Source organism: Phyllopteryx taeniolatus, chromosome 1 (genome assembly GCF_024500385.1).
Source record: "Phyllopteryx taeniolatus isolate TA_2022b chromosome 1, UOR_Ptae_1.2, whole genome shotgun sequence".
NCBI classification, from domain to species: Eukaryota; Metazoa; Chordata; class Actinopteri; order Syngnathiformes; family Syngnathidae; genus Phyllopteryx; species Phyllopteryx taeniolatus.
In genome coordinates this window covers 50190526-50217785 of record NC_084502.1, presented here as the reverse complement: position 1 = coordinate 50217785, position 27260 = coordinate 50190526, and the positions used below count along the sequence as shown (strand labels likewise).

At 41.3% G+C, this 27260-nt stretch overlaps 1 protein-coding gene across 11 annotated transcripts; it reads right to left on the bottom strand.

Moving 5' to 3' along the window:
• On the bottom strand, positions 1-26079 carry irak1 (interleukin-1 receptor-associated kinase 1). 11 transcript variants are annotated; one of them, XM_061747639.1, is made up of 15 exons: positions 25666-26079; positions 14163-14240; positions 12539-12706; positions 12355-12468; positions 7526-7599; positions 7275-7454; positions 4167-4231; positions 3940-4048; positions 3737-3858; positions 2372-2585; positions 2097-2165; positions 1934-2021; positions 1767-1864; positions 401-1046; positions 1-340 (listed from the first exon to the last, which is right to left on the bottom strand). In XM_061747639.1, exons 1-15 carry the CDS (start codon positions 25832-25834, stop codon positions 228-230), a joined length of 2307 nt encoding a protein of 768 aa, XP_061603623.1. In that variant the 5' UTR covers positions 25835-26079; the 3' UTR covers positions 1-227. The 11 variants fall into 11 exon arrangements, with proteins under 11 accessions (XP_061603623.1, XP_061603631.1, XP_061603640.1 ...); XM_061747647.1 differs by having other exon boundaries at positions 1767-1861; XM_061747656.1 differs by having other exon boundaries at positions 1-307; positions 25666-26078.
• Positions 26080-27260: the final 1181 nt, after the last annotated feature.

The following is a 27260-nucleotide window of genomic DNA, read 5'->3' as shown; positions in this document are numbered from 1 at the left end:
TGAATCCGTTGTCATCTTTATGTGACATTTGGAGTGTGAATCTTCCACAAGCTTTCAGGGGACATTTTTCTGATTTCAGACAGCCAGACAGGAAGTGAGCACATTGTGAGTCACAAGTAGGATGTAATCCAGGTACAACATGTGAGTAGGCCAGATACTTGATTGTGTCTTGGCCGAAACAAGTTGACTTGAGCAAAAAGTCCATGTGTTTCCATCATATCCACCAGTCAGGTGTTTGTAGCAGCAAGAAATTCCAGTTCGTCACTTTCTTCTGGACCCCTGATTTCCTTGCGAGAACGCACACCGTCTAGTGTTCCACAAGTACAAACCAATACATGGCCTGTAATAATGTGAGGCATGTACTGATGGATGAAATTTCAGAGAATGTTTTTAATCTTACCTGAGGTCTGTGGACACAGTGACTGGAGAGGACCTGGAGGAGAAAAGATTTCTGGGACAACAGGTCCCAGTCTTGGTCCAATCTGAGGGCTGCTGGGGGGCCTGTGTGACAGACCAGATCCCATTCTGTCATGAAAGTTATACTGGTCCTCAGACAGCTTTTTGGATTGGGAATTTGTGGGCCCAGGTTGATTATGGTACTGGTCTCTGGTGTATGAGGATAACATACAGTTGAACTGGCTCCCACCAGAAAGGTCATACTGGGAGAAACCTCGACTCTCGTCTGTTTCACATGGACCGTCAAACGAGGAGGAGGAAGCATGGAGAGAGGATGTGAGCGGAGGGAGGGAGGTGGAGGAGGGAGCATGGAGGGAGGATGGGTGAGGTGGTAGAGATGAGTACTGAGGAGGGAGTGGTGGAGTAGGTATGGAAGAATGGAAGGAGGTGTTAGAGAAGGAAGGAGGCAGGGGGAGGCAGCCTAAGGGTGGCTGGTAGGTGTCCTCTAGGGGTCCCAGTTTGGACAAACACTGGGTCACGACCTCCACGCTGGAGTCTGAAAAGTCACAGGATCCAGGGGGAACACAGTGAGGAGCAAGGAGGTCGCTCTTCCTCACCAAGTCATTGATGTCCTGAAGTTTGTTATACACCTGAGAGGAGGTCAAAAGTCAGTGTCAGGAATCCATGCTCAGCACCCCTTTCTTTTAACAGCTTTAACTCTGCCGATCAAAGACAGCTTTTTTTCCCCATATTGCTGTTCCATGTTAAAGGTAACAACATGGAATGAGGGTTCGCCCTGTGAATTTCCCAGCTTCGGCTGTGGTATCTGAGGTGTGGCAGAGGTGCGATGGTGGCTGTGTGAAAGTTACACTGTGAAAAAGGCTTTTGTCACAGTCACTCAAACCTTTACATAAACTCCAAATTGTCCAGAACTTGCCTGCATCATTACCAGAACTCCTTCCTTTGAACACATGACCCCTATAGTCAAGAACCTGCACTTGCTACTGTCAAAAAGGGAAATCTTTCAAGTCACCTTCAAGTCTCTCGATACCTCTCTGCCTTCATTCAAACGTACATTCCTTCCCATACTCTCTGCTATTCTTTCAACTGTGCATTTCCTCATCCATGAAATTCACTTAAAAATATATATATGACTAACTTATATATATATATATAATATACTAATACGCTTCACAATTATAAGTCCCATCTAAAAGCTCATCTTTTTCAATCTGCATACTCCATCTGACTTTTACAGATTTCATTATTTGATTAGTGTGTTATAAGGTGACCTTCAGTGCCCCGAAAAAAAGAAACCTACAAATAATACGCATTATTATTATTCACCATAAAGCAAACCATAAACAAACCTCAGTCATGGCAGGCCTCTTCTTCCATTTCCTGTCCAGGCACCTGCAGGCCAGCGCCGCCATCTGCATGCTCCCGCCCAGCTCCGTGGCTCCCCCTGCTGATGCCACAAGCCCTGTCAGCGGTGACTTTGTGAGGTCGGAGGACAGCCTAATGGGAAAGCACTGACCTGTGATCAGCCGCCGGTCCAGCTGTTTGCTCCAGGCAGCTGCATAAGAATCAGTCAAGCCTTCCTGGACCTCCTGGACTAGATCCTTCTGCAGAACCATGGAAACCTTTGTGAGGTGTGTACACTCGCACGTGTGAGCATGTGTTGGAATAAAAGTTCAAACCAGGTAAATATCCCCCGACTTCCTGTCTTTCTCCAGAGCTCGCCGACCAGTAAGTACCTCCAACAACACCTGCAACACACACACACACACACACACACACACACACACACCGTGAGGAGCGGCATCCCCCGGCCTTGAGGAAAAGGAGACAACATTTAATTCTGACCGGTTTGGTCACCATGCTCATGTTGTCACCTCCTTGCAGCTTTAGATCCTACTGCCACTGCTCTCGACAATCTCATCTATCTACACCATTAGATATTATAGGGACTCACCACACCAAAGCTGTAGACATCCACTGCCGTCCCCAGCTGTCCATTCCTCACGTACTCCTCTGGCAGGTATGCCAGCGTTCCTCTCACCGTGGACGTTCGACCCACTGTGGTTGTCTTGGACGACAGATGGCACGATGAGTTGGTAGACACAAAACGAGCCAAGCCAAAGTCAGCCAGCTTTGCCACCAGGTGGCGGTCCAACAGGATGTTTGAACTGCAACAGGAAGTGGAATTACAAGGACACAAGTAAACTATTTGATGATTATTTATGTCGCACGTCTTCTGGAAAACATAGAAGAAATTTCTGAAGTCGCAATTCCTACTACTGTGCTGTATCATTCTGTCATAGTACAAAATCTGTCAATATCTCAGTAACAAATATTGATATCACTGCTGTTCATTTTACGTAAATTTTTACCATTGAATATGATGTGAATGTCAGTATTCTCCATGTACTTTCAGTAGTGCCTATTAAAACGACCAACGAAAACAGTTTTATTGTTTTTATACATACTGCCTAAGTCTACATAAACATACAGTGGTTACAGCAATAAAAATAGATTGACATTCCTGGTATTACAGTTAAATATATCAATTACTGCACAATCCCACTATTATGAGGACTGTGGTATTGGCAAAATATCGTAATAATTGTATCGTGAAATACTCTGCGAGTGGCAGTACACTAAAAGACTGAATAAAGCGCATTTCTGTGAATTATTTGGTTATTATAGATGTAGTATGAACTACTCCGACTAAAATTGAATTCAACTCAAACTTTTATTTTAAGAGTCGACCAAATTCAATCCAAAAAATGACAGACCAGTGTCACTGAACAGACCGAAATGCAACTTTGAGGTACCACATGGTCATGCTTTTGTGGCCCATCCATTCATCTTTTTTTCTGTATCGCTTCTCTTTACTAGGGTCGCGGGCGTGCTGGAGCCTATCGTAGCTGACTGTGGGTGAGAGGCAGGGTACACCCTGAAGTGGTCGCCCGCCAATCGCAGGCCACATATAATAAACAAATAACCACTCACATTCAAACCTACGAGCAATTTAGAGTCTTCAATTAACCTACCACTCATTGTTTTTGGGAGGACATCGGCGCACCCGGAGAAAACCCACGTAGGCATGCGGAGAACATGCAAACTCCACAGAGGTGACGCCAGATTTTAACCCAGGTCCTCAGAACTGTGAGGCAGATGTGCTAACCGGTCGGCAACCGTGCCGCCACTTGTGGGCCATGTTTTACTAATTTATGTTTGACTGGAACAATTTTAATGTCAGATCTTGTCAGAAACAAGTAGAATATTTCCTATTTCCCAACAGTCTGGAATGCAGTGTGTGCTCTGTTGTGCCAACCTCTTGACATCGCCATGAATGACAGACTTATGTCCATCTGGAGGAGAGTGAAGGAACTGCAACGCTGCTGATGCTTCATGAACGATGCGGACCCGCAGATTCCAGGCCAGGGCAAAAGACACCTAAACACACACACGGAGACATCTCTAGCCATGTGTGTGCGTGCGCACGTATGTTTATGTATGTATGCATGCATGTATTACGTTGTGCAGCTTATCTTCTAGGGATCGGTTCTCCATGTAGCTGTAGATGAGGCAAACACTTGGTCCTTGACAGAATCCAAGCAGGTCCACAATGTTCGGGTGTCTTAACCTTGTCAGCCAAAGAGTGCGATGACAAATATTGCATAGTTACATGTACCGGAGCACATGTTTTATACATGAGTGTTAAGTTTATGCCAGTGTATGTATGCATGCGTGAGGACGCTCACTTTGAGAGTTTTTCCACTTCGGTGTTGAAGCTCTCCGTGACCACGGTCAGGTCCAGCATGCAGTCCTGTCAACAAGACTCCGTGTGTTTGCATCATCAAATTATTGGGTGATACTATTAAGCAGAGGTGGGTAGTGTAGCGGAGTATTGAATTAAAAAAAAAATTAAAAAAACTACTCAAATACTGACTGGTAAGTAATTTCTGATTTATTTAAATAGCACATGAAAATTAAATAGACAAAACTACAAAATCGGAATATGCTAATTAGAATATTGCCTATTGTTGTAAGTTTTACCTTACTCTGATATCAGTATACAGCAGGTTAGCCCAACAGTGGGAGCACAGCTCAGTAACATGTTTATAGACACTCGTGTGTAAATTTATTTTAATGAGCTATTCAAAAAATAAGGCTCTCTTGTGAAAATGTAACCTATACTGCTGTGAAAAGAAATGTAATGGCATATACATTTTTTTAGATCTTTATTTATCAATAAATAAAGTGTAGATCAGTGTAGATATGTGAAGCAATTTTTATTTTATATATCCTATGTAGTTAAAAAAAACAGCTAGGTAATAAAGCAAAAAGTCAATGATTTTGGGGTGGCCAATGGCACTACTTAATGATGTGTGATTGATTGAAAACAAGGGAGTGAGAGATGAGAAAAAACCTCTCTCCTACCTTCCCACCCAGTGTAGAAAGCAAGGTCTGTAATACGGTGCAGGCAAATGACAAGAGCCGTGCTATATGTTCATTTTAGTCTATGCTGCGGGTTCCTAAAAAAAATGGATGGCTGTACATTGGACACACCCTAATTAAACAATGCAAACTTTTTTTTACCCTGTCCACAAAAATAATCTGAATCAAGAAATGTTTGGAACCGGAATTGAAACGAGGAACCGGAATCATTAAAATTCAAACGATGCCCAAACCTACTGATGAATGAGGTTGGAAGTGGAACTAGCATGCACAGGCATGCAAACAGCTAACTGGAAAAGCTTTGAATAGGAAGTATACTACAGGAAGCTGGTGGACCAGGAAGAAGCATCTGTGGTCATTTAACACACAATTGAAAATACTATGACGCTGAAAGGGGGACTAGTGCCGCAGCGGGGTACACACATACTAATCATCAGGCTGAATTTAAACGTTTTTACCCCTTAACGATCAAAGTCCGCAAAGGCCCGATTATTGGGTGTCTCTTAAGAAGATCCTGAGTAATTATCCTGTAGTGCTGGGTGTGTTCAGTGATTTTGCCTCCCAAATCTGCTGGGAAGAGGTTGTGTTAGGCCGAACCACGGATTAGCCATCTTCAAATCCAGACTCAAGATTTACCTAGGAGCCTCACCATTCTCAGTGGAGATATGGTTATGTCTGTGGTTTGTTGGTCATCTTGAGTACACCACACACTATAAGCAGTAAGAACAAAGATGACCATTTATCCTTAGTCGTGTGGGGTCTCACATTTAAAAATCAACTTTGAGATATTAAGAATCGTGATGCGGAGGACTTCCGGTTGAGCGAACAAAGCGATGGCGGTGTAGGAAAGTGGGCTCCCGACTGCTCGATAAATATTTACCCACTACAACTCAAATAAATTGAAAACTTTAAATAGAAGTTGATTTAAGATAGTGGGTTTATAATAATGCCAAAATAAAGCCAAGAAAGTCAACGCAGTCCAAGTTATTCAAGCAGGCTGGAGTTAGCCGAGAACCCCTGGCTACCATAATGTAGGATATCGCCACTCACGCCGATAACGACAAGGAGCAGAGGGAAGAAGCGGGCTTGGAGCTGATATTGAAAGAACTGAGGGAGTTTAGGAGAGACAATGGCCACCATCTTAAAGAGATTTAAGAGGAAATTAACAAAACAATCTTTGGCATTGTACACCCGTACAGCGTTTATGGTCACTTATTACACAGAAACCTTCCTCAGTTTTTAACTGTAGGATTCAGATTTATCCTAATCTTTGTCTATTGGGTGATTTGAAAGGTATAGATCATCCATGTAAACATGTTCAACCAATACTTGGAATTCTAGCTATCACTAAAAAACAATATTGTTAAACTGGAAAGATAAACAAGCGTGCAACATTAACCAATGGCAAAATATTGTCAGAGAGTATATAACACTAGAAAATATCTCTGCCAAACGTAATAAGCAAATGGATAACGAAGGAAAACTGGTCACCGTTCATTAAGATGGTGAACCTTGAAGCTTGGTTTTTGTTTGCCTGGGAAAGAATCTCATACAGAAATAGTGGCACTGAAGAGACAACAGGAAGAAGAGGTGGATGTGGCGGAAATGAAGACATTGAGGTTCGCTCGAGGAGTGACCAGGTTGGATTAAATTAGAAATGAGCTCATCAGAGGGACAGCCAAGGTTGGATGTTTTGGAGACAAAGTTAGAGAGAGCAGACTTCGATAGTTTGGACACATCCAGAGGAGAGATAGTGAGTATATTGGTAAAAGGATGATGAGGATGGAGCTGCCAGGCTAGAGAGCTAGAGGAAGACCAAAGAGAAGGTTGATGGATGTCGTGAGGGAAGACATGAGGGCAGCTGGTGTTAGAGAGGAGGATGCAGAAGATAGGCTTACATGGAAAAGGATGACACACTGTGGCGACCCCTAACGGAACAATACGAAAGGAAAAGAAGTAGAAGAAGACCATCTTTTATTTAATGCTGTATTGTGAGTCATTAAACAATAATTCCGTTTTTCTTTGTTATCATAAAGTTGCACACCGGTGTTCTTGTTCTACTGTGTTTTAAGTGTAATGTTGTATTCATATTATGGTGGAAAAAACTAATATTCATGTCTGTAAAATTAAGGTACGGTGGGTTATATCTGTATGGATACAATTGTCATTTGCAGATGTATGGATAAGTATGGTGAAATCTAGATTGATGGACATGAACCATGACAATTAAAAAAAAAAAAAAAAAAAATCGGGATGCTTTACAGAAACGTCCATTGACTCCGTTACTCTTCATGTACACTGGAATGATACTAGTCCAGTGAAATGTTTTAACTCCTATAAACTAACCAACCACATCCATGCAAAACTCCACTCCAACATTGTCGCATGCGTAATGTGTGTGATTTCCTGACCTGTTTGAGTCTCTTGACTGCGCAGTCAGTATTCCTTAGGGACGCTCTGTACACGACTCCAAAGCCCCCCTCACCGACCTGTAGTGCTGGCGAGAACCCCTTGGTTCCAGCATGCACCTCTTCATAGGACCAGCACATCACCCCATAGCCAGCATCACCACATGAAACCACCGGAGGGCCCTAGAGGATTGAGTGATTGGTGACATGAGCCCTGTGTAATCAATATTAGTTATTGATGAGTGTTAATTAACCTGGAGGGTTCGAGGTTGACCAGACTGCAAACTTGAGGGGGGTGGGGCTGGTCGGGGTAGTGCTCTTTCATCAACTGAGAAACACAATCAACATATCACATTTTAGATCAATGCACTCTGCAGCTCCTTTAGTGACACAGTCTGCACACACAATAGTGTATGACTTAGTCATTCTGTTCTACCAGTGGCATGCTTGGCCGAGTGGTTCATACATCCACCTCACAATTCTAGGGTCAGTACCTACCTTTTAAATTTAGCTTTTAACTATATATTTATTTTTTATATATAATATATATATATTTATTGTAGCTGCGATTGGCTGGCAACCAGTTCGGTGTATTCCGCCTTTCGCTGGGATAGGCTCCATCACACCTGCAACCCTAGTGAGGAAAAGCGGTATGGAAAATGGCTTGATTGATGGATTTATCTTTGCTTTAATTTTTACTTCCTGCTTTTATATTCTTAAGTCTGTTATTTATTTATTTCGGCTTTTATATTTTTTGGTCTGTTATTTATGTTTTGATCTCTCCTGGTCTACTACTTATGTCTTTTTAGCCTAATAGTTTAAGTCCTGCCTTTTTTTCCCCAGATAATTTCTTTTAGATTATTTCTCTTACATTGATTCTACTGTTTTATAATATTTTACTGCTTTCAGTGTTTTCCCAGAGGGAGCACTCTGCACTGGGAGCTGCTGTTGGCCATGGTCGTGTTTTCGTCTCATAGGTCTGCTTTGTGTGCGGGTACTTTCTGCGCCGCTGCACTGGGGGCTCCATGCTGGTGGGCCTATGGTAGTGCCTTAGTGCAGAGGGCTCCTTGAGGTGGTGTTTCCTTACCTGGTTGCTTTGTGCCCAGCCTCAGTTATCTTCGGTCATTTAAGGTATGGTGTTTTTAATGGTATGTGTGTGACCGTGTATGTTCTATGTCATTACAAGTTATTTTCACCTGTATGTCTGTGTCTCTGTGGACAAGTGGTTGGGGGTGATTTTAAGTCACGTAAAGCACTTTGGGTTGCATTCCATGTATGAAAAGTGCTATATAAATAAAAAAATATTGATTGACTGATAGGGTCAGGGGTTTGAATTTCTGTGTGCTGTTTGCATGTTCTTTTCGTCCTTGCATGGGTTTTTCTCTGGGGACACCGGCCGGCTTCCTCCCACATTCCAAAAACATGTTTCTTGGGTTAATTGTTCCAGGTGCAAGATGCCTCTCGCCAGTCAGCTGGGATAGGCTCCAGCTCACCTGCGACCCTAGTGTGGATAAGTAGTAGAGAAAATGGATGGATGGATTTTATATCTCTTTTGTTTTTACTTTTTGTCCATCATCTTCTTCAACTAAATGTGCCTCTTTTCCTCCTGAGATGCTCGGAGACAGACCATCCCCAGGGCCAACTAATCTACGGTCGTGAGTAGAGCATGGCAATCGTTGCCAGAATGTACAACATTAGTGCCTAATAATTTTGGGGTAAAATAGCAGCGTCACACAAGTTCCAACTTTGTACTAGCTCAACAAGCTGTAACCTATTCACGTTCATTTTTAGTCCAGCAACAAACGATGTCCTATTTTTCTTTACGTATGCTTATTTTCTTTCTATTACCATTATTATTATTTTTTTTTGTGGTAGAGTCCCTCTGTATGTTACCCCGTAGTTCCCCTTTTTCGATTTAATAAAATTTTCTATAAAATTCCACTTCCTGATGCGTTCTTGTGTGTGTTTGAGTTTAATAGTGAACCGCTGTAATTGAGAACTCTTATTTCATTCATGTAGCACCCTTCTAAATTACTGAGATTGATCAAGGTTTTTCATCACTTTTCCTAAATTTTACACACATAAAAAGAGAGGGGATGGGTGTCCATTTCGAGACAAAGATAGTTCGATTGAAACGTTAAAATGGACGTCGAACGACACCGGAAGTAAACGCCGGCGTTCCCTTCCGGCATATTCTTTTCCAAAATTAATTACGCTTTTATCCAAAACCAATATACGCTACAGCTGTGTCACATCACAAGGTGGGCGGTTGCCGCAATGCAACGAACCCTTGAATTGAAAAATGTTCAATTCCAGAGAGGCATTGCGGTGACGTCAGTCCATCTTCGATGAGCTCGGGCCCAGAGAAGCTGGCGGCGTTTCTGGGTGTTGTTAATAACTTTTGCTTTGCATAGTAGTTTCAAGTTGCACTTACGGATGTAGCGCCGAACTGTATTTACTGACATTGGTTTTCTGAAGTGTTCCTGAGCCCATGTGGTGATAGCCGCTTACATGCAGTGATTTCTCCAGATTCTCTGAACCTTTTGATGATATTATGGACCGTAGATGATGAAATCCCTAAATTCCTTGCAATTGTACGTTGAGGAACATTGTCCTTAAACTGTTTGACTATTTTCTCACGCACTTGTTCATAAAGAGGTGACCCTAGCCCCATCTTTGCTTGTGAATGACTGAGTAATTCAGGGAAGCTCCTTTTATACCCAATCATGGCACTCACCTGTTCCCAATTAGCCTGTTCACCTGTGAGATGTTCCAAACAGGTGTTTGATGAGCATTCCTCAACTTTCTCAGTCTTTTTTGCCACCTGTCCCAGCTTTTTTGAACGTGTTGGAGCCATAAAATTTTAAGTTAAACTTTATTGATTTTAGCAAATAATCATTATCAATTTGAACATTAAATATCTTTTTTTTGTAGTGTATTCAATTAAATATCGGTTGAACATGATTTGCAAATCATTGTATTATGTTTTTATTTATGTTTAACACAACGTCCCAACTTCATTGGAATTGGGGTTGTATACACCTGATCGGAATAGATCACATCACATGTAAACAGTTGACCAAAAATGATCGATGATGAACAGATGAATGATTTCAATCGGAATGGCAAAAAAGTCTCCATGTAAACCCAGCTACTGTGTGGTTAGTCCGCTGAAAACGAGCCCTTCACCTGTCAATCAAATATACATTGACGTTCACTGTTGTCAACTACTGGCTGAATAATGTGTGCCACTGAGGTTATGGTTAATAAACACTTCACGTTCCCATGTTTGTTTTTATTGGGCACACGCACACCAATACAGAGCAAAGCGCTGATGTTTTAAACGACATTGCAGCGGTAGAACGAGCTGTTTAGCTCAACTCGCTAGCTTGTTAGCTCGCAGGCTACCTTGTTAGCTCGCGACAACAAACAGTTAACTTTCCCTTAAGTGTCTCTGTTGTGTGAATCTACGCGCTACATATGAAGCAAGGCTGTATTGGAGTATTGGACGGAGCCAACACAGGAAAAAGTGTACCGGTCCGCCAGTCTTCCATGAGCCCACTAGCAGCTAATGACACAGCCGTCCAACTCTGTCAGCTCACTGTGTGATCCACATGCCGGGTCACCACAACAATTATAATTTATCAAGTCCGGAAAAATCATTGTGTCCATTTTATTTATCGAACGACAGGTCGATATAACAATTATCGTGACAGGCCTAGTGTCCGGGCTCTCCCTTAGGGATAGGGTGAGAAACTCGGTCATCCAGGAGGGGCTCAGATTCGAGCCACTGCTCCTCCGCATTGAGGTGGCTCGGGCATCTGGTTAGGATGTCCCGTTGACACTTCCCTAGTGAGATGTTCCGGGCACGTCCCACCGGGAGGCCCAGGGGATGACCCGGGACACGCTGGAGGGACTATGTCTCCCGGCTGGCCTAGGAACACCTCTGGAATTCCCTGGAAGAGCTGGACGTAGTGGCTGGGGAGAGGGAAGTCTGGGCTTGCCTGCTTAAGCTGCTGCCCCCACGACCGGACCTTGGATAAGTGGAAGTAAATGGATGGATGAATCCTTGAATTAGACCAACCAGCGGGAAAAGCCTCCCTGATACTCTCCGGATGGCTGCTACGCAAAGCGCTTCCAAATATAGGAAAGCTTGCCTTGGGGCACTGTCTTCCTTGCGCGCTGCCTCACGGCGAACAGCAAGAAATCAAGTGCAGAGTGATGACCTTAATTCAGAGTGGGGTGCAGGCCTGACCAATCGACCCATGCTTAACTCAACTGTTACACAGGTAGTGTTTTTGTTTACAATATGTACACATTTTATACTGCTGTATTCTGACATGTAGGCTTTACACAATCAGGATTTTTGGGGCAGATCACAGAGTTTAAAAAAACGATAAGATGGAGCAATGTGTCTATTTAAATGACTTGTTCATTTACTGTATATACTTGTGTACTTAATTGCTCAAAAAAAATATTTACAATAAATGTATCTTTGTTCTAAAATCTACTGACATGTATACAAATAGTCACCGAATAAGAGGCAGTTTACCATACATAAGAGTTGTGTTTGAATAATGATCACTGCAGCGTGAAAAGGCCTTTAAATGGGCCAAAGCCCTAATAGAAACAGATCTTTGGTGCCATCTATAGTTGTTTGTTATGTTTATAATATGTACAATTCTAAAACATTTTAGTTCATAATTTTAATTCTATTTTTTTTTTGCTATTTGCGGCAGATGTCGGTCCTTAGTCCGCGCAAAGAGCGATTATCTTATATAGTATTTATATAGTAGTTCTGAATTCTCATTGGCTGATTGCCTGAATAAATGAATCGATCATTTGTGGATTTTCAATTCTTGTGTGCTGCTACGGTCCACTTTGCTGCAGTAAAAATGTCCCCATTGCAGGACTAATGAAAGCTGATATTCTCTATTCTCTCTTCTATGCTCTATTTTATTTATTCATTCTATTCATTTGATTCTATGTTTTTCTTAATTCAAACGTCTATAACAGTAGTGCAGTCCAGTGGTTAGTTCAGTGTGGTTAGTAAGTAAATGATAATGGTAGCATGTCGTACTACCTGTAGTGCTGATCGTGTGGGTTGTCATTGTGTGCGGAGCCACCACTGACTTCTCAAAGTGAGAAAGTATAACAGGAGGAGGAGCAAGAGGAGAAGCCTTCAAAGACAATGCCCCTAAGTGGACAAAATGACATTTAGCAGTGATCGTGTGACCGATTCAGAGGTCAGAGGTCAGAAGACGCACAGCTAAGGATCACGTCTCTTGGGTGGAGAAGCTGGTGATGCTCCAGCAGGTCCAGCAGCTCACCAACGCAACCGTTCCTGTTGGCCCATTGGCTCATGACATAGTCGGTCCGCCTCTCCTTCCTCTCAGCCAATCGCACGTTGACTTGATCTCCCAGGACCTCTGAAGCTGAGACAGAAAGTGTATTCCAAAATGGGTAAAAGTAGTCTAGTAGAAGGCCATTACGCACACTTATGAATCCGTTTTAGCCCTTCATTTTTCTCACAGGATTAATAAAGTAACTGTCATCTATAGCAGCTTTCACTCTTCTGGGAAGACTTTCTACACAATGTTCGACTATCTCTGTTCCAGTTCGTCCCCAAGTTGTTCTTCCACACAAACACCAACCAAGCATGCCTTTGAGGACCTTTGAATGTGAATTTGCCCTATCTACTGCCCACAAGGTCTTTACTTGAGAGGCCGACTTAATTTGTATTTGTTTTTGTACAAATGCATTTGTATTTAACTTTTTCATAGCACTTGTCATCATTCGTGTCTCAGGTGAGCTGTAGTCTATCCCAGCAGACATTGCAGGGCTCTACACTAAAGGCTTCCTTATACTCACGCGGGCGGCAACCGCGCTGACGTCACTGCAGCTATCCCGCACGCAGTTTGCCTTTATAGTCGAGCGCAATCCACGCGCGCAGTTTTGAAAATCGCTACGGCTGGTATTGGCTCGAACGCCACAGGGTGGACTTTCCGCTGCATTTTTTGGCCATTTCCGGTAGCCGTTTTTACTTTCCTTTCCGTAACAAGGAACAACGCAACAACAATGGCGACCGTGGAACAGTGTCTGCAAGAACAAATGGACCGAGATGACCAGATGATAGGTTTAATTATGCTGCAAAATCGATCAAGGCGGCGGCGGCGTTGGTGGTATGTGGAACCGAGAGGAACGCTGAGTAAGTCATCACAGCATGTGGCTAAAACGGACCAATCACGAGAGCTGTTTTTGCCGTGTCAAGTGACGCATAGGGGCCTCGCGGGCCAATGCGTCGGTCACGTGATGTAATGCGGGCGTTGTCGGCCGCGCAAGCGCAGCGGTTTATGGAGACCTTAACTTTTCACAAGTAGCACATGATTTGGTCACACCCATTTTTGAGTATGTACTGCATGACCATGGCATACAGTACCAATTACGTATGAAGATTGACAGTGACGAGCTATATTTGCAAAATATTTTATTGTGAATGATAAGATTGTCAACAACAAGCAGTCGCAGACAAAACAGGTCAATTAAATTTAAAAAATAAAACAAAAAAACCAAAGGAATTACTTTTATTTGATCATTTGTTCAACTGAGAGGGGCCAGTTATAGTGAAGGCTCCGAACCCTCTTCCCCTGGGAAAATCACCTAATTTTGAGCATTACCACAACCATATGATTGACATAAATTTGAAAATGATTACATAAGTGTACCACAACCATACAAAAAGTATAATTTATGATTATTCACACTATTTTCCAATGATTGCAAACCAATTTAAAATCATAGTCCCAAATAAAACAGAGATAAATCATTATGACTGCAATTATTATAGACTTTATAGCAAGATAGACAGATTTCATCTAAAGAATTCCATACCGGATCGGTCGTGGCCCGGGTTAACAACGTCCGCCCCCGGCACCGTTAACCTGCAGTGCGCCGGTGGAAATGCAGCTACTGTGGGTCAAACACGAAGAAGAGGTGGAAAGCGGGTTCTTTGGCAGAAAGAGAAGAGGAAAACACAGAGCCTAGAATTGAATATGGGGACTTTGAATGTTGGGACTATGACAGCAAAATCTCGGGAGTTGGTTGACATGATGATTAGAAGAAAGGTTGATATATTGTGTGTCCAGGAGACCAGGTGGAAAGGCAGTAAGGCTAGAAGTTTAGGGGCAGGTTTTAAATTATTTTACCATGGTGTAGATGGGAAGAGAAACGGAGTTGGGGTTATTTTAAAGGAAGCGTTGGCTAAGAATGTCTTGGAGGTGAAAAGAGTATCAGATCGAGTGATGAGGCTGAAACTTGAAATTGAGGGTGTTATTTATAATGTGATTAGTGGCTATGCCCCACAGGTAGGATGTGACCAAGAAGTGAAAGAGAAATTCTGGAAGGAGCTAGACAAAGTACTTCTGAGCATCCCATACAGCGAGAGAGTCGTGATTGGTGCAGATTGTAATGGACATGTTGCTGAAGGAAACAGGGGTGATTAAGAAGTGATGGGTAAGTACGGCATCCAGGAAATGAACTTGGAGGGACAGATGGTGGTAGACTTTGCAAAAAGGATGGAAATGGCTGTAGTGAAAATATTTTTCCAGAAGAGGCAGGAAAATAGGGTGACGTACAAGAGCGGCGGTAGAAACACTCAGGTGGATTACATCTTGTGCAGACGATGTAATCTGAAGGAGGTTACCGACTGTAAGGTAGTGGTAGCGCAGAGTGTGGCTAGACAGCATAGGATGGTGGTGTGTAAGATGACTCTGGTGGTGGGGAGAAAGATTAAGAAGACAAAGGCAGAGCATAGAACCATGTGGTGGAAGGAAGAGTGTTGTGCGGCTTGTCGGGAAGAGCTGAGACAGGCTCTCGGTGGACAGGAGGAACATTCAGAAGACTGGACCACTACAGCCAAGGTGATCAGAGAAACAGGCAGGAGAGTACTTGGTGTATCTTCTGGCAGGAAAGGAGAGACTTTGTGGTGGAACCTCACAGTACAGGAAATCATACAAGAAGTTAGCGAAGAATAAGTGGAGCACTGAGAGGACCGAGGAGAGGCGAAAGGAATACATTGAGATGTGACGTAGGGCAAAGGTAGAGGTGGCAAAGTCCAAACAAGAGGCATATGATTACATGTATGCCAGGTTGGACACTAAAGAAGGAGAAAATTATCTCTACAGGTTGGCCAGACAGAAGGATAGAGATGGGAAGGATGTAAAGCAGGTTAGGGTGATTAAGGATAGAGATAGAAATGTGTTGACTGGTGCCAGTAGTGTGCCAGACAGATGGAAAGAATAATTTGAGGAGTTGATGAATGAGGAAAATGAGAGAGAAGGCACAGTAGAGGAGGAATTTCTGGTGGACCATGAAGTGGCAATTATTAGTAAGGGGGAAGTTAGAAAGGCATTAAAGAGGATGAAAAATTGAAAGGCAGTTGGTCCTGATGACATTCCCGTGGAGGTATAGAAGCATCTAGGAGAGGTGGCTGAGGAGTTTTTGACCAGCTTGTTCAACAGAATTCTCGCAGGTGAGAACATGCCTGAGGAATGGAAGAAAAGTGCACTGGTGCCCATTTTTTAGAACAAGGGTGATGTACTGTGGGAACTATAGAGGAATAAAGTTGATGAGCCACACAATTAAGTTATGGGAAAGGGTCGTGGAGGCTAGAGACAGGACAGAAGTGAGTATTTGCGAGCAACAGTATGGTTTCATGCCTAGAAAGAGTACCACAGATGCATTATTTGGCTTGAGGATGTTAATGAAATGTACAGAGAAGGTCAGAAGGAGCTACATTGTGTCTTTGTGGATCTAGAGAAAGCCCATGACAGAGTACCCAGAGAGGAACCGTGGTACTGCATGCGGAAGTCTGGAGTGGCAGAGAAGTATGTTAGAATAATGCAGGACATGTACAAGGGCAGCAGAACAGTGGTGAGGTGTGCTGTAGGTGTGAAAGAGAAATTTAAGGTGGCGGTGGGACTGCACCAGGGATCAGCCCTGAGCCCCTTCCTGTTTGCAGTGGTGATGGATAGGCTGACAGATGAGGTCAGACTGGAATCCCCTTGTACCATGATGTTTGCAGATGACGTGATCTCCAGTGAAAGCAAGGAGCAGGTGGAGGAACAGTTAGAAAGATGGAGGCATGCACTGGAAATGAGAGGAATGAAGATTAGCTGAAGTAAGACCGAATGTGCATGAATGAGAGGGGTGGAGGGGGGAGAGTGTGGCTACAGGGAGAAGAGAGAGCAAGGGTGGAGAACTTTAAATACTTGGGGTCAACAGTCCAACAGATCAATTGTGAGCGTGGTCAGGAAGTGAAGACACTGGTCCAAGCAGGTTGTAACGGGTGGAGGAAGCTGTCAGGTGTGTTATATGACAGAAGAGTCTCTGCTAGGTTGAAGGGGAAAGTTTCTAAGACAGTGGTGAGGCCAGCCATGATGTACGGATTAGAGACAGTGGCACTGAAGAGACAACAGGAAGCAGAGCTGGAGGTGGCGGAAATTAAGATGTTGCGGTTCGTTCTAGGAGTGATCAGGTTGGATAAAATTAGAAATGAGCTCATCAAAGGGACAGCCAAGATTAGATGTTTTGGAGACAAAGTTAGAGAAAGCAGACTTCGATGGTTTGGACACACTCAGAGGAGAGATAGTGAGAATAGTGGTAGAAGGATGATGAGGATGTAGCTGCCAGGCAAAGGGCTAGAGGAAGACACAAGAGAAGGTTGATGGCTGTAGTGAGGGAAGACATGAGGGCAGTTGGTGTTAGAGAGGAGGATGCAGGAGATAGGCTTAGATGGAAAAGGATGACACGCTATGGCGACCCCTAACAGGACAACCCGAAAGGAAAAGAAGATAAATAGATAGACAGATAGATTTCTTAGCTTTTCTAGCTTCATAACAAAGTTATTAAAACATTGGCACATGATTCTGTGTTTGTAATAATGAGAAATGAAAACAAGAGACAAATTAAGCAGGTAATCTTTTCAGTTAGCAGTATACCCCCCCCCCCCCCCCCCCCCACACACACACACACACACGCATATGCACACGCACACACACCCTCAGAATTTTGAGACAATCATACGAGACGTCACTCGGGGAAATTTTGGGTTTTAGTCCATTGACAAATGTAGCAGCATTGATAATGATAATGTTGCGTGTAAAAACAAAAGCTGGAGGGGACTTGCGGCGAGAAGAGCTACTGGACTTTACAAGGTAGGTGCAGGCTAGCTAGCCTGCTCACCAGTAGTCCAGATGAGTTTACGGCTCACACTTGCCATTTAAAATGAAAAAGTAGCGGGCCAGCGTCAATATACAGACCCTTTCCAAAAATATAGAATATCAGAGAAAAGTTACTTTATTTCCATAATTCCATTCAAAAAGTTAAACTTTCATAAATTATAGATTCAGGGCCCACAATTTAAACAATTTCAAGTATTTATTTGTTTATTTTTACATAATTTGGGCTTCCAGCTCATAAAACCAACAAACTCAGGAACTAAAAAATGTGTAATACTGTGAAGAAATCACTGACTAGATGCGCCGTGGCATTGAGGCAATCAGCCTGTGGCATTGCCTGGGAGTTATGGAAGCCCAGATTTCCTTGATGCTTGCTGTCAGTTCTTTGTTTTTGGGTCTGGTGCCCCTCATTTTCCTCTTGATAACACCCCATAGATTCTCAATGGGGTTCAGATCCGGCGAGTTGGCTGGCCAGTCAAGCACTGTGATGACATGGCCATCAAACCAGGTTTTGGCGCTTCTGGGGGTAAGGGCAGGGGCCAGGTCCTGCTGGAAGATGAAATCTGCATCTCCATACAGGTCCTCAGCAGAAGGAATCCTGAAGTAGAGTTTACCAACACCTGCACTGGACATTGCACCCCAAATCATGACTGACTGTGGATATTTCACACTGGACCTCAAGCAGGTTGAGTTCTGTTCTTCACCCATCTTCCGCCAAACCCTTAGACCTTGATTCCCGAATGAAAGGCACACTTTACTTTCTTCGGAAAAGAGGACAGACAGTCCAGTCCTTCGTCTCCTTGGCCCAGTTGAGACACTTCCTATGTCGACTCAGGCTCAAAAGTGGCTTGACCCGAGGAACCCGACAGTTGTAGCTGATCTCCCGGATGCATCTGAATGTGGTGTTTTTTGAAGCTGTAACTCCCGCATCATTCAACTCTTTCTGGATCTCTGCTAGATTCTTGAGTCTTCTCTGTTTGATAATCCGCCGAAACTCACGGTCATCTCTTTTGCTGGTTTATCTTCTCCTGCCACATTTTGTCCTTCCACTAGACTTTTCATTGATATGTTTGGACACAGCACTCTGTGAACAGCCAGTCTCCTTAGCTATGAACTTTTGTGGCTTACCCATCCTATGGAGGGTATCAAAGATGGTCTTCTGGCCAGTTGTCAAGTTTGCAATCTTCCCCATATTGAACCCAACTGAGACAACTGAACCAAACTGAAACAATTTAATGACACCAGGGGAAACCTGTGCAGGTGCTTTGAGTTTAGTCGATAGACAGAGAGAGAGAGATAGATAGTGTGTGACGCTCAGTTTAAAACATTTATGGCCTGCAAAATTTGGGCTGATTTCTTCACCATATTCTAATTTTTTGAATTCTTGATTTTGTGGGTTTTATGAGCTGGAAGCCCAAATTATGTAAAAATAAAAAAATAAATACTTAATAATTGATTAAATTGTAGGCCCTGAATCTATAATCTATGAAAGTTTAACTTGAATGGAATTATGGAAATAAAAAAAAAAGAAAATTTTGGTAAGGGTCTGAAGGTATGTGGTGGCCACTGGTCAGGCACAACGGCTACTGTCTGTGGCGTGCATATGTGGTGCACATGTACACGATGGTGCTGTTGATAAAACAGTTTCCTATCTGGAAAAAGCAGTCAATTACTGTATGTTGCAGCAGGCACCCAATCATATTGCTTTTAACTCAAATGTAATTCATAACTATGATTGAGACTAGGCTTTACACGATCAGGATTTTTGGGGCCGATCACCGATCAGCGAGTTTAAAAAAAAAAAAAAAAAAGATAACCGATCACCAAGTTTAAAAAAAAAAAAAAAAAAGATAAACAATCACCGATCCGATCACAAGATGGAGCAATGTGTCTATTTAAATGACTTGTTCATTTACTGTATATACTTGTGTACTGTATACTGCGTATTCTCCAAAAATATCTTGTCAGGTCATGTATTCTAATCAGTCAGTTAAAATCAACATTACAACATGACAGAAATAATGGGTGCTAACTTACTGTAATTAAATTACTTCACACACACCGAAACTTTAGAGCATGATTTGACAGAACGCCCGCCTCATTCAACTCTTTCAACCGTTAGTGCTAGCACTAGCTCGATAGGCTACATTACGTTTTGTTGCCTGCTTGGGAGCCGTATCGTATTAAAAGTATGTGAACATACCTCAAGCAAGCCTTGAATTAAAGTCCTCTCCCGAGCACCGGTGGCCACCAGCACAAGATTTTCCCCATTTTGTTCTTATAATACACACGACGAGATCGATTATTGTTGTTGTGGTCGTGGTAACGAGTGTATTCGGTCGCCTTTGGGTTAACAAGATAAAGCCCAGTGATCGTAAAAGACGGAATATGGTGGTATCGGAATACAAGATTTTATTGCAGTAGTCTGACAGACCAAGTTTGTCTTGTTGTCTGATCCGGGCATTACGTATGAGGGGCCGTTAGGGACATTATTCAGGATTAGCTCTCACACTTACTATTCAAATGCTTTCACACAAACAAACTACTGAAAGACTCTCATAAGGACTACTCAAACACTCTCATACACACAAGGCTTGCTCTCATTAACACTACTAAAATGCTCTCATTGACTACTCAAATGCTCTCATTGACACTCGTCAAATGCTCTCATTGACACTAGTCAAATGCTCTCATTGACACTAGTCAAATGCTCTCATTGACACTACTCAAATGCTCTCATTTCCACTACTCAAATGCTCTCATTTCCACTATTCAAATGCTCTCATTTCCACTATTCAAATGCTCTCATTTCCACTACTCAAATGCTCTCATTTCCACGACTCAAATGCTCTCATACACACGCGTCTTGCTCTCATTAACACTACTCAAATGCGTTCACGCGAACACGTCAATCACTTTCTGTCATCACTGGCATTCACGAGTTCATGTCAATCATGCTCACACGTGAATAGTGTAAATCTTATATTACATAGTTGAATTCAAAAAGTGAAATTATAGAGATGAACTGCACACTGCACACACTCAGAGTGAAGTATTTCATATTTAAAATATGTATTATTTTGATGATTGCAGCACATAGCAATTAAAAAAAATTCCCCATATTGAGAAACAAAAATATAACGTCAAACAAAAGAGTGAATGAATTCAAGAAATAGTGATTTTTAATGTACAAATTAGGCTGGAATTTGCCCTCTGAAAAGTACTTCAGTGTTTAATTACTCTGAGTACTGAAGAAAAACTTTTCAACTATATTCTAATTAATTGAGAGGTACCTATATTTAAAAAAGTCATGAAATATTTGACTCTGACTGTGTGTAGTCTGGAGTGCATATCTATGATACAAGTTTCACTACGACAATTAAGTTCCTTCATTCCCTTTGGACACCTCATTAGGTACACTGGCGCAGGGGAGCTTAAACGCGACTATCCGGCCATCCTGCCTGCAACGAACCGTATACGTTTCAGATTGTAACGCAGCGCTGTTGAAACTCTGTCTTGAGTCCAGGGGTAAACACACGTCCACTGCGCTTTACCCCAAAAGGCACATTTATTCGTCAGCATCCGCGTCCGAATAATGGCGTCTCGCTCTTGATAGATGAGCCAGCCTAGCCCTACGTCATACACGACACGGCTTCTGATTGGCCGACCATTACGTCATATCCTACAGCATTTACACATTAAAAGCAGTCATTTTAAATCAATGAGCAAAAGCGTTATTGTAACACAATAACCAACAAGTATACAACATATATACATTAAAAATATATATGTATGTATAATGCTATGTAACGCTACTGCTTAAGTTAGGCTTACTTGTGTACTTTATGGCTGTTGGTCAATGCCATATTTTATTTTGAAACCACTTACTTTTCAACTCATGTAAATACATGCTCACATACACGCCTCAAATGTTTGCACACATACACCTCAAACACACTCACATGAACATGTCAGATCTATTCACATACCATCCTCAAATCCATTCATAAAATATACTCAAATCCTTTCACATTTCCATCTCAAATGCTCGCATACATACTTGTGGGAGACTTATTTTAAGATAGATAGACAGACAGATAGATAGACAGATAGATTTTGACAAATATTTAGACTTATAACTATAGGGAGAGAGAGAGAGAGAGAGAGAGAGAGAGACAGCGAGAGAGAGAGACAGACAGACAGACAGACAAGACAGACACATTTTGACAAATAGTTATAGACTTATAACTATAGAGACAGAGAGAGATAGACAGAGAGCGAGAGAGCGAGAGATAGATAGATAGATAGATAGATAGATAGATAGATAGATAGATAGAATAAGCAGTATATAAGTTGGATGGATACATTCTGCTGATATTTATAATGGGTTAAATAGAATATATAGCACAGTTGTACGTAACTGGAAGAGTGTTTCTCAAAGTGTAGTACCAGTACCGCTAGTGGTACCGAAAGTAAATTAAATGTCCATCCATTTTCTGAACCGCTTATCCTCACAAGGGCCGCGGGAGCGATGGAGCCTATCCCAGCTATCATCGGGCAGGAGGCGGGGTACACCCTGAACTGGTTGCCACCCAATCGCAGGGCACATATAAACAAACAACCATTGGCACTCACATTCACACCTACGAGCAATTTAGAGTCTTCAATTAACACTACCATGCATGTTTTGGGGATGCGGGAGGAAGTTAAAGTTATTAAAGTTTTAATATAATACAGTAACATTTAATCATTTAGTACAGGGTTTTTTTCAAACATGTAGTTTCAATTTTTAATATTTTATATGACCTTATGTTTCAATTTATCATTATTTCAGTACAGTTTATTTTATGTTCTCATATTCATGCGCAGTGTTAAGGTCCAAACTGTTCATAATGTTACAGTGGCTTAAACTAACACTACTACTAATACTAACACTACTACTGTATTTTAATATTTGTCATGATGGTGGTACTTGAAGAGTTAAGTTTTATTTTAGGTCGTAATTTAATAGGAAGTACTACCTGTCTACTTCCTTTACAAACTAGAACACTCCATCAAACCTAAAAACATTTTATAGGGCGCATCAACTCGTTAGTGAAATCACTATGGCGGCTCAACATCCCACGAGTAACTTAACAGAAGCAGCAGCTTTGCTTCGTAACATTCTGGCATCAGCAAAGACCATCAGAACGGTGTCAAATGCGACAGGCGGTCTGTCTGTCTGTCCGTCTGTCTCTCTGTGTCTATCTCTCTCTCTATCTATCTATCTATCTATCTATCTATCTATAGTTATAAGTCTATAACTATTTGTCAAAATATATCTATCTATCTCTATCTATAGTTATAACTTAACTTAAGCAGTAGCGTTACATAGCATTATACATACATATATATTTTTAATGTATATATGTCGTAAACTTGTTGATTATTGTGTTACAATAACGCTTTTCCTCATTGATTTAAAATGACTGCTTTTAATGTGTAAGTGCTGTAGGATATGGCAAATCAGAAGCCGTGTCGTGTATGACGTAGGGCTCGGGTGGCTCATCTATCAAGAGTGAGACGCCATTATTCAGACGCGGATGCTGCCGAATAAGTGCGCCTTTCGGGCTAAAGCGCAGTGAACGTGTGTTTACTCCTGGACTCAAAGACAGTTTCAACACCGCTGCGTTACAATCTGAAACGTATACAGTTCGTTGCAGGCAGGATGGCCGGATAGTCGCGTTTAAGCTCCCCTGCATCGGTGTACCTAGTGAGGTGTCCAAAGGGAAAGAAGGAATTTAATTGTCGTAGTGAAACTCATATCATAGATATGCACTCCAGACTCCACACAGTCAGAGTCAAATATTTCATGACTTTTTTAAATATAGGTACCTCGCAATTAATTAGAATATAGTTGAAACGTTTTTCTTCAGTACTCATAGAGTGATTAAACGCTGAAGTACTTTTCAGAGGGCAAATTCCAGCCTAATTTGTACATTAAAAAAATCACTTTATTTCTTGAATTAATTGACTATTTCGTTTGACATTATATTTTAGTTTCTCAATATGCAGATTTTTTTTATTTGCTACGTGCTGCAATCATCAAAATAATACATATTTTAAATATGAAATACTTCACTCTGAGTGTGTGCAGTGTGCAGTTCATCTCTATAATTTCACTTTTTGAATTGAACTACCTCATAAAAGATTTACATTATTCATGTGTGAGCATGATTGAAATGAACTCGTGAATGCCAGTGATGCGTGCGAGAATGTGATTGACGTGCTCGCGTGAACGCATTTGAGTAGTGTTGATGAGAGCAAGGCGCGTGTGTATGAGAGCATTTGAGTAGTGTAAATGAGAGCATTTGACTCATGTCAATGAGAGAATTTGAGTAGTGTAAATGAGAACATTTGACTAGTGTAAATGAGAGCATTTGAGTAGTGTAAATGAGAGCATTTGAGTAGTGTAAATGAGAGCATTTGAGTAGTGTAATTGAGAGCATTTGAGTAGTGTAATTGAGAGCATTTGAGTAGTGTAAATGAGAGCATTTGAGTAGTGTTAATGAGACCATTTGACTCATGTCAATGAGAGAATTTGAGTAGTGTAAATGAGAACATTTGACTAGTGTAAATGAGAGCATTTGAGTAGTGTAAATGAGAGCATTTGAGTAGTGTAAATGAGAGCATTTGAGTAGTGTAATTGAGAGCATTTGAGTAGTGTTAATGAGAGCATTTGAGTAGTGTTAATGAGAGCATTTGAGTAGTGTTAATGAGAGCAAGACTGGTGCGTCTGAGAGTGTTTGAGTAGTCCTTATGAGAGCCTTTCAGTAATTTGTGTGTGTGTGAAAGCATTTAAAATAAGTGTGAGAGCTAATCCTGAATAATGTCCCTAACGGCCCCTCACAATTACATGTTGTCTGTCCCACACTGCTGATGTATATTTTTTTTTTAAATAACTTTATTGGCTGTCAGATATTTAAAGTAGTACGTCAAAAGACACGCGACAAGGTTAAAAATAAACCATCTTTTGGATTCAAATATACTGTAAACGATGGCGACGCGAACTAAATGTATTTTGCATAGCCGATCAATGTCGGCGATTTATGACATTAAAGCCGATCAGCATAAAATGCTAATTATCAGCCGATACTGATCAGATCGGTGTAAAGTCTAATTGAGACGGCGTCACAGCGCTTGCTCACTCTCTCTCTCTCTCTCTGTCTCGCAGGAGAAGATTGCAGTGGAAAAAAGGTGACTTTAAACCACTAAAACGTAATCGCACAACTGATCGCCGGTAAATCACAGGGTATCCATTTTCAAAATGACATTAGACGCTATTTCATTGTTTTAATAATATTCTAAATAATGACATCCCTGAATGAGGACAAAGGCTACAGAAAATGAATGGGTAGTTTTAATATCACAGGATAATACTTATTATAGTTGTTAGTAGTAATATACAGTATATTATTCCGTAATGTATTACAGCCTCCTCAATTATCCAAAAAGTCTTAAGGATGAATTTAATCAAACCTCTGAATGAATGATTGATTGCTTGACTGATTGATCAAAGATTAACAGCTGTGTCTGGATACCTTTGTCCATGAAGTGTATCTACAGTATACCAGGTGTCGCCAACATGTTACCAGTGGGCACCAAGTAGCCCTTAATGACCAGACGAATAGCCTGTTGGTCTCTTCTAAAAATAGCTCACCAGTGATGGGACATTGTGATTTCCTTAGAATGTAATTGAAAATGTTAACATTTGTAGAAATTTATAGAAATAATCTTGCATATTGAGATGTATCTTTTTCCTACTTAAAAATCATTAAATCGTTGCTGATAATTATTGAGGACAAAATTAACATCAGTGTCTTAAAATAGATGAATATCACTGATATTATGAATAAGAAATTATGGTAATTTGGAGCAAATTTGTTATTTGTATTAGGCAGTAGCCTACCCAAGAAGTACCAATCAGTAATAAAAAAAAGAAAAAAAATGGCGAACCCTGATCTGTAGGCCTACACTGTACTATATAAAAATGCTTGCTTTGTCAATAAAAGTTAGCTGGTTAAAATAAGGGCCTTCAACTGTATTAACAAAGATGACATTTCAAATCGTGGTTTTGACCCAAAAAAATTACTAAACAAGTTTGAACGGATACATACGAACTAATTTCGACTTTCCCAGGCGCAGAAATGAACCCATGTCGGGTTCTGGCTCACCAAAGCGGGTCCAGTCCAGGTCTGACAATCCATCCATTACCCGGCAGAATTCCCAGAGGACAGGGGCCGGTAGGTTGTACAAGAAGTGTCTTCTGACGTCTCCTCGAGACATTTTCTTCGGAAACTTCAACTCTGAATGATAAACTTACTGTCTAACACGGGAAGCTAAAAAGCTAACAAGCTAACAGCCCAACACACGGCACCGAGTCGCATCAGCATAGCCGCTTACATCCGGACCTGGATCACCAGGACTCATTGGTGCTGAATGGGACAAACCCGTCAGATTCGAGGATTGTCAAAATCTCTGCTGGGCTGCTTCCGGATATGGTGTTTACCAGAACCACCTTAACAAGAAACACTTCAGGAAGTGGGTCTTCCAAAATAAAAGCATATCTCCGTTCCATTTTTTAAATGAGCATTATCATTATTCTACTTCTGTGCCACAATGTTAATGTGTCTGTATATGTCAACTTCTTTAACAATAAAACAAAAATACTTCAAAATATATGTCTACAAGGGTGCGATGAGATACAAGTTTAATTTGTTACATGACCACGCTCGTATCGCAAAACACTCATCTCAAATCAACTGTCCCCATTTAAATGAATGGAAATGCAATTAATGCGTTCCAACCCCCCAAAATATTCAAAGTCAGTTTGTTTCAAAGTTTTTTTTTCCAGAATAAATATTGCACTCAACAATACTGTGCTGTATAAAAACACAGTTATAACATTTGCTCTCCACATTAACTGCAACCATGAAAAATGTGAGCACAAAAATTAGCTGTTCCTAATGTCTTTCCTTTTTCTTCTTTTGTGGGGTTGACTGGCAGTTGGCAAATCAAATTAATGGTGCATACATAAATAATAACAATAAAAATTCATATGTTTTATGAAATTGCATTGTCCCCTTTCAAATAAACTGATTTTAAAAAAAAGAAAAAACCCCAAAGCGGAAGTAGGTCGTGCATACACCGAATTGATGATGGCTGGATGTTGTGATGTTTGCTGCCGCCATCTCGCTGTGGGGGTCTAAAGCTCACAGCTATCTAACATTTTGAATTGCCAGTATTAATTAAGCATGCTTTCCTGACTTTTTCTGTCCTTTATCTTGAACTAATTTATCCCTTGCATATTTCTTTCTTTTATTTTTTTATTATTTATAGATTATTTACATATACAGTGGGTACGGAAAGTATTCAGACGCCCTTACACTTTTCACTCTTTGTTATATTGCAGCCATTTGCTAAAATCATTAAAGTTTATTTTTCACCCCTTTAATGTACACACAGCAAACCATATTGTCAGGAAAAAAATGAAATTGTTGACATTTTTGCAGATTTATTAAAAAATTTAAAACTGAAATATCACACAGTCTGTATTCAGACGCTTTGCTGTAACACTCATATATTTAAATCGGATGTTGACCATTTCTTCTGATCATCCTTGAGATGGTTCTACAACTTCATTGGAGTCCGTCTATGTTTGATTATACTGATTGGACTTCATTAGGAAAGCTACACACATGTCTATATAAGA

Excerpts from the sequence above, each read along its gene's own strand:
- irak1 (XM_061747639.1), bottom strand. The coding sequence starts at position 25,834 with ATGTCTCGAGGAGACGTCAGAAGACACTTCTTGTACAACCTACCGGCC. Across the intron at positions 12,707-14,162 it reads CCCGGGCCACGACCGATCCG|CTTCAGAGGTCCTGGGAGAT; the intron begins GTATGGAATTCT and ends TTTCTGTCTCAG. Across the intron at positions 1,865-1,933 it reads GGACCGGCGGCTGATCACAG|CAGGGGGAGCCACGGAGCTG; the intron begins GTCAGTGCTTTC and ends TTGTGGCATCAG.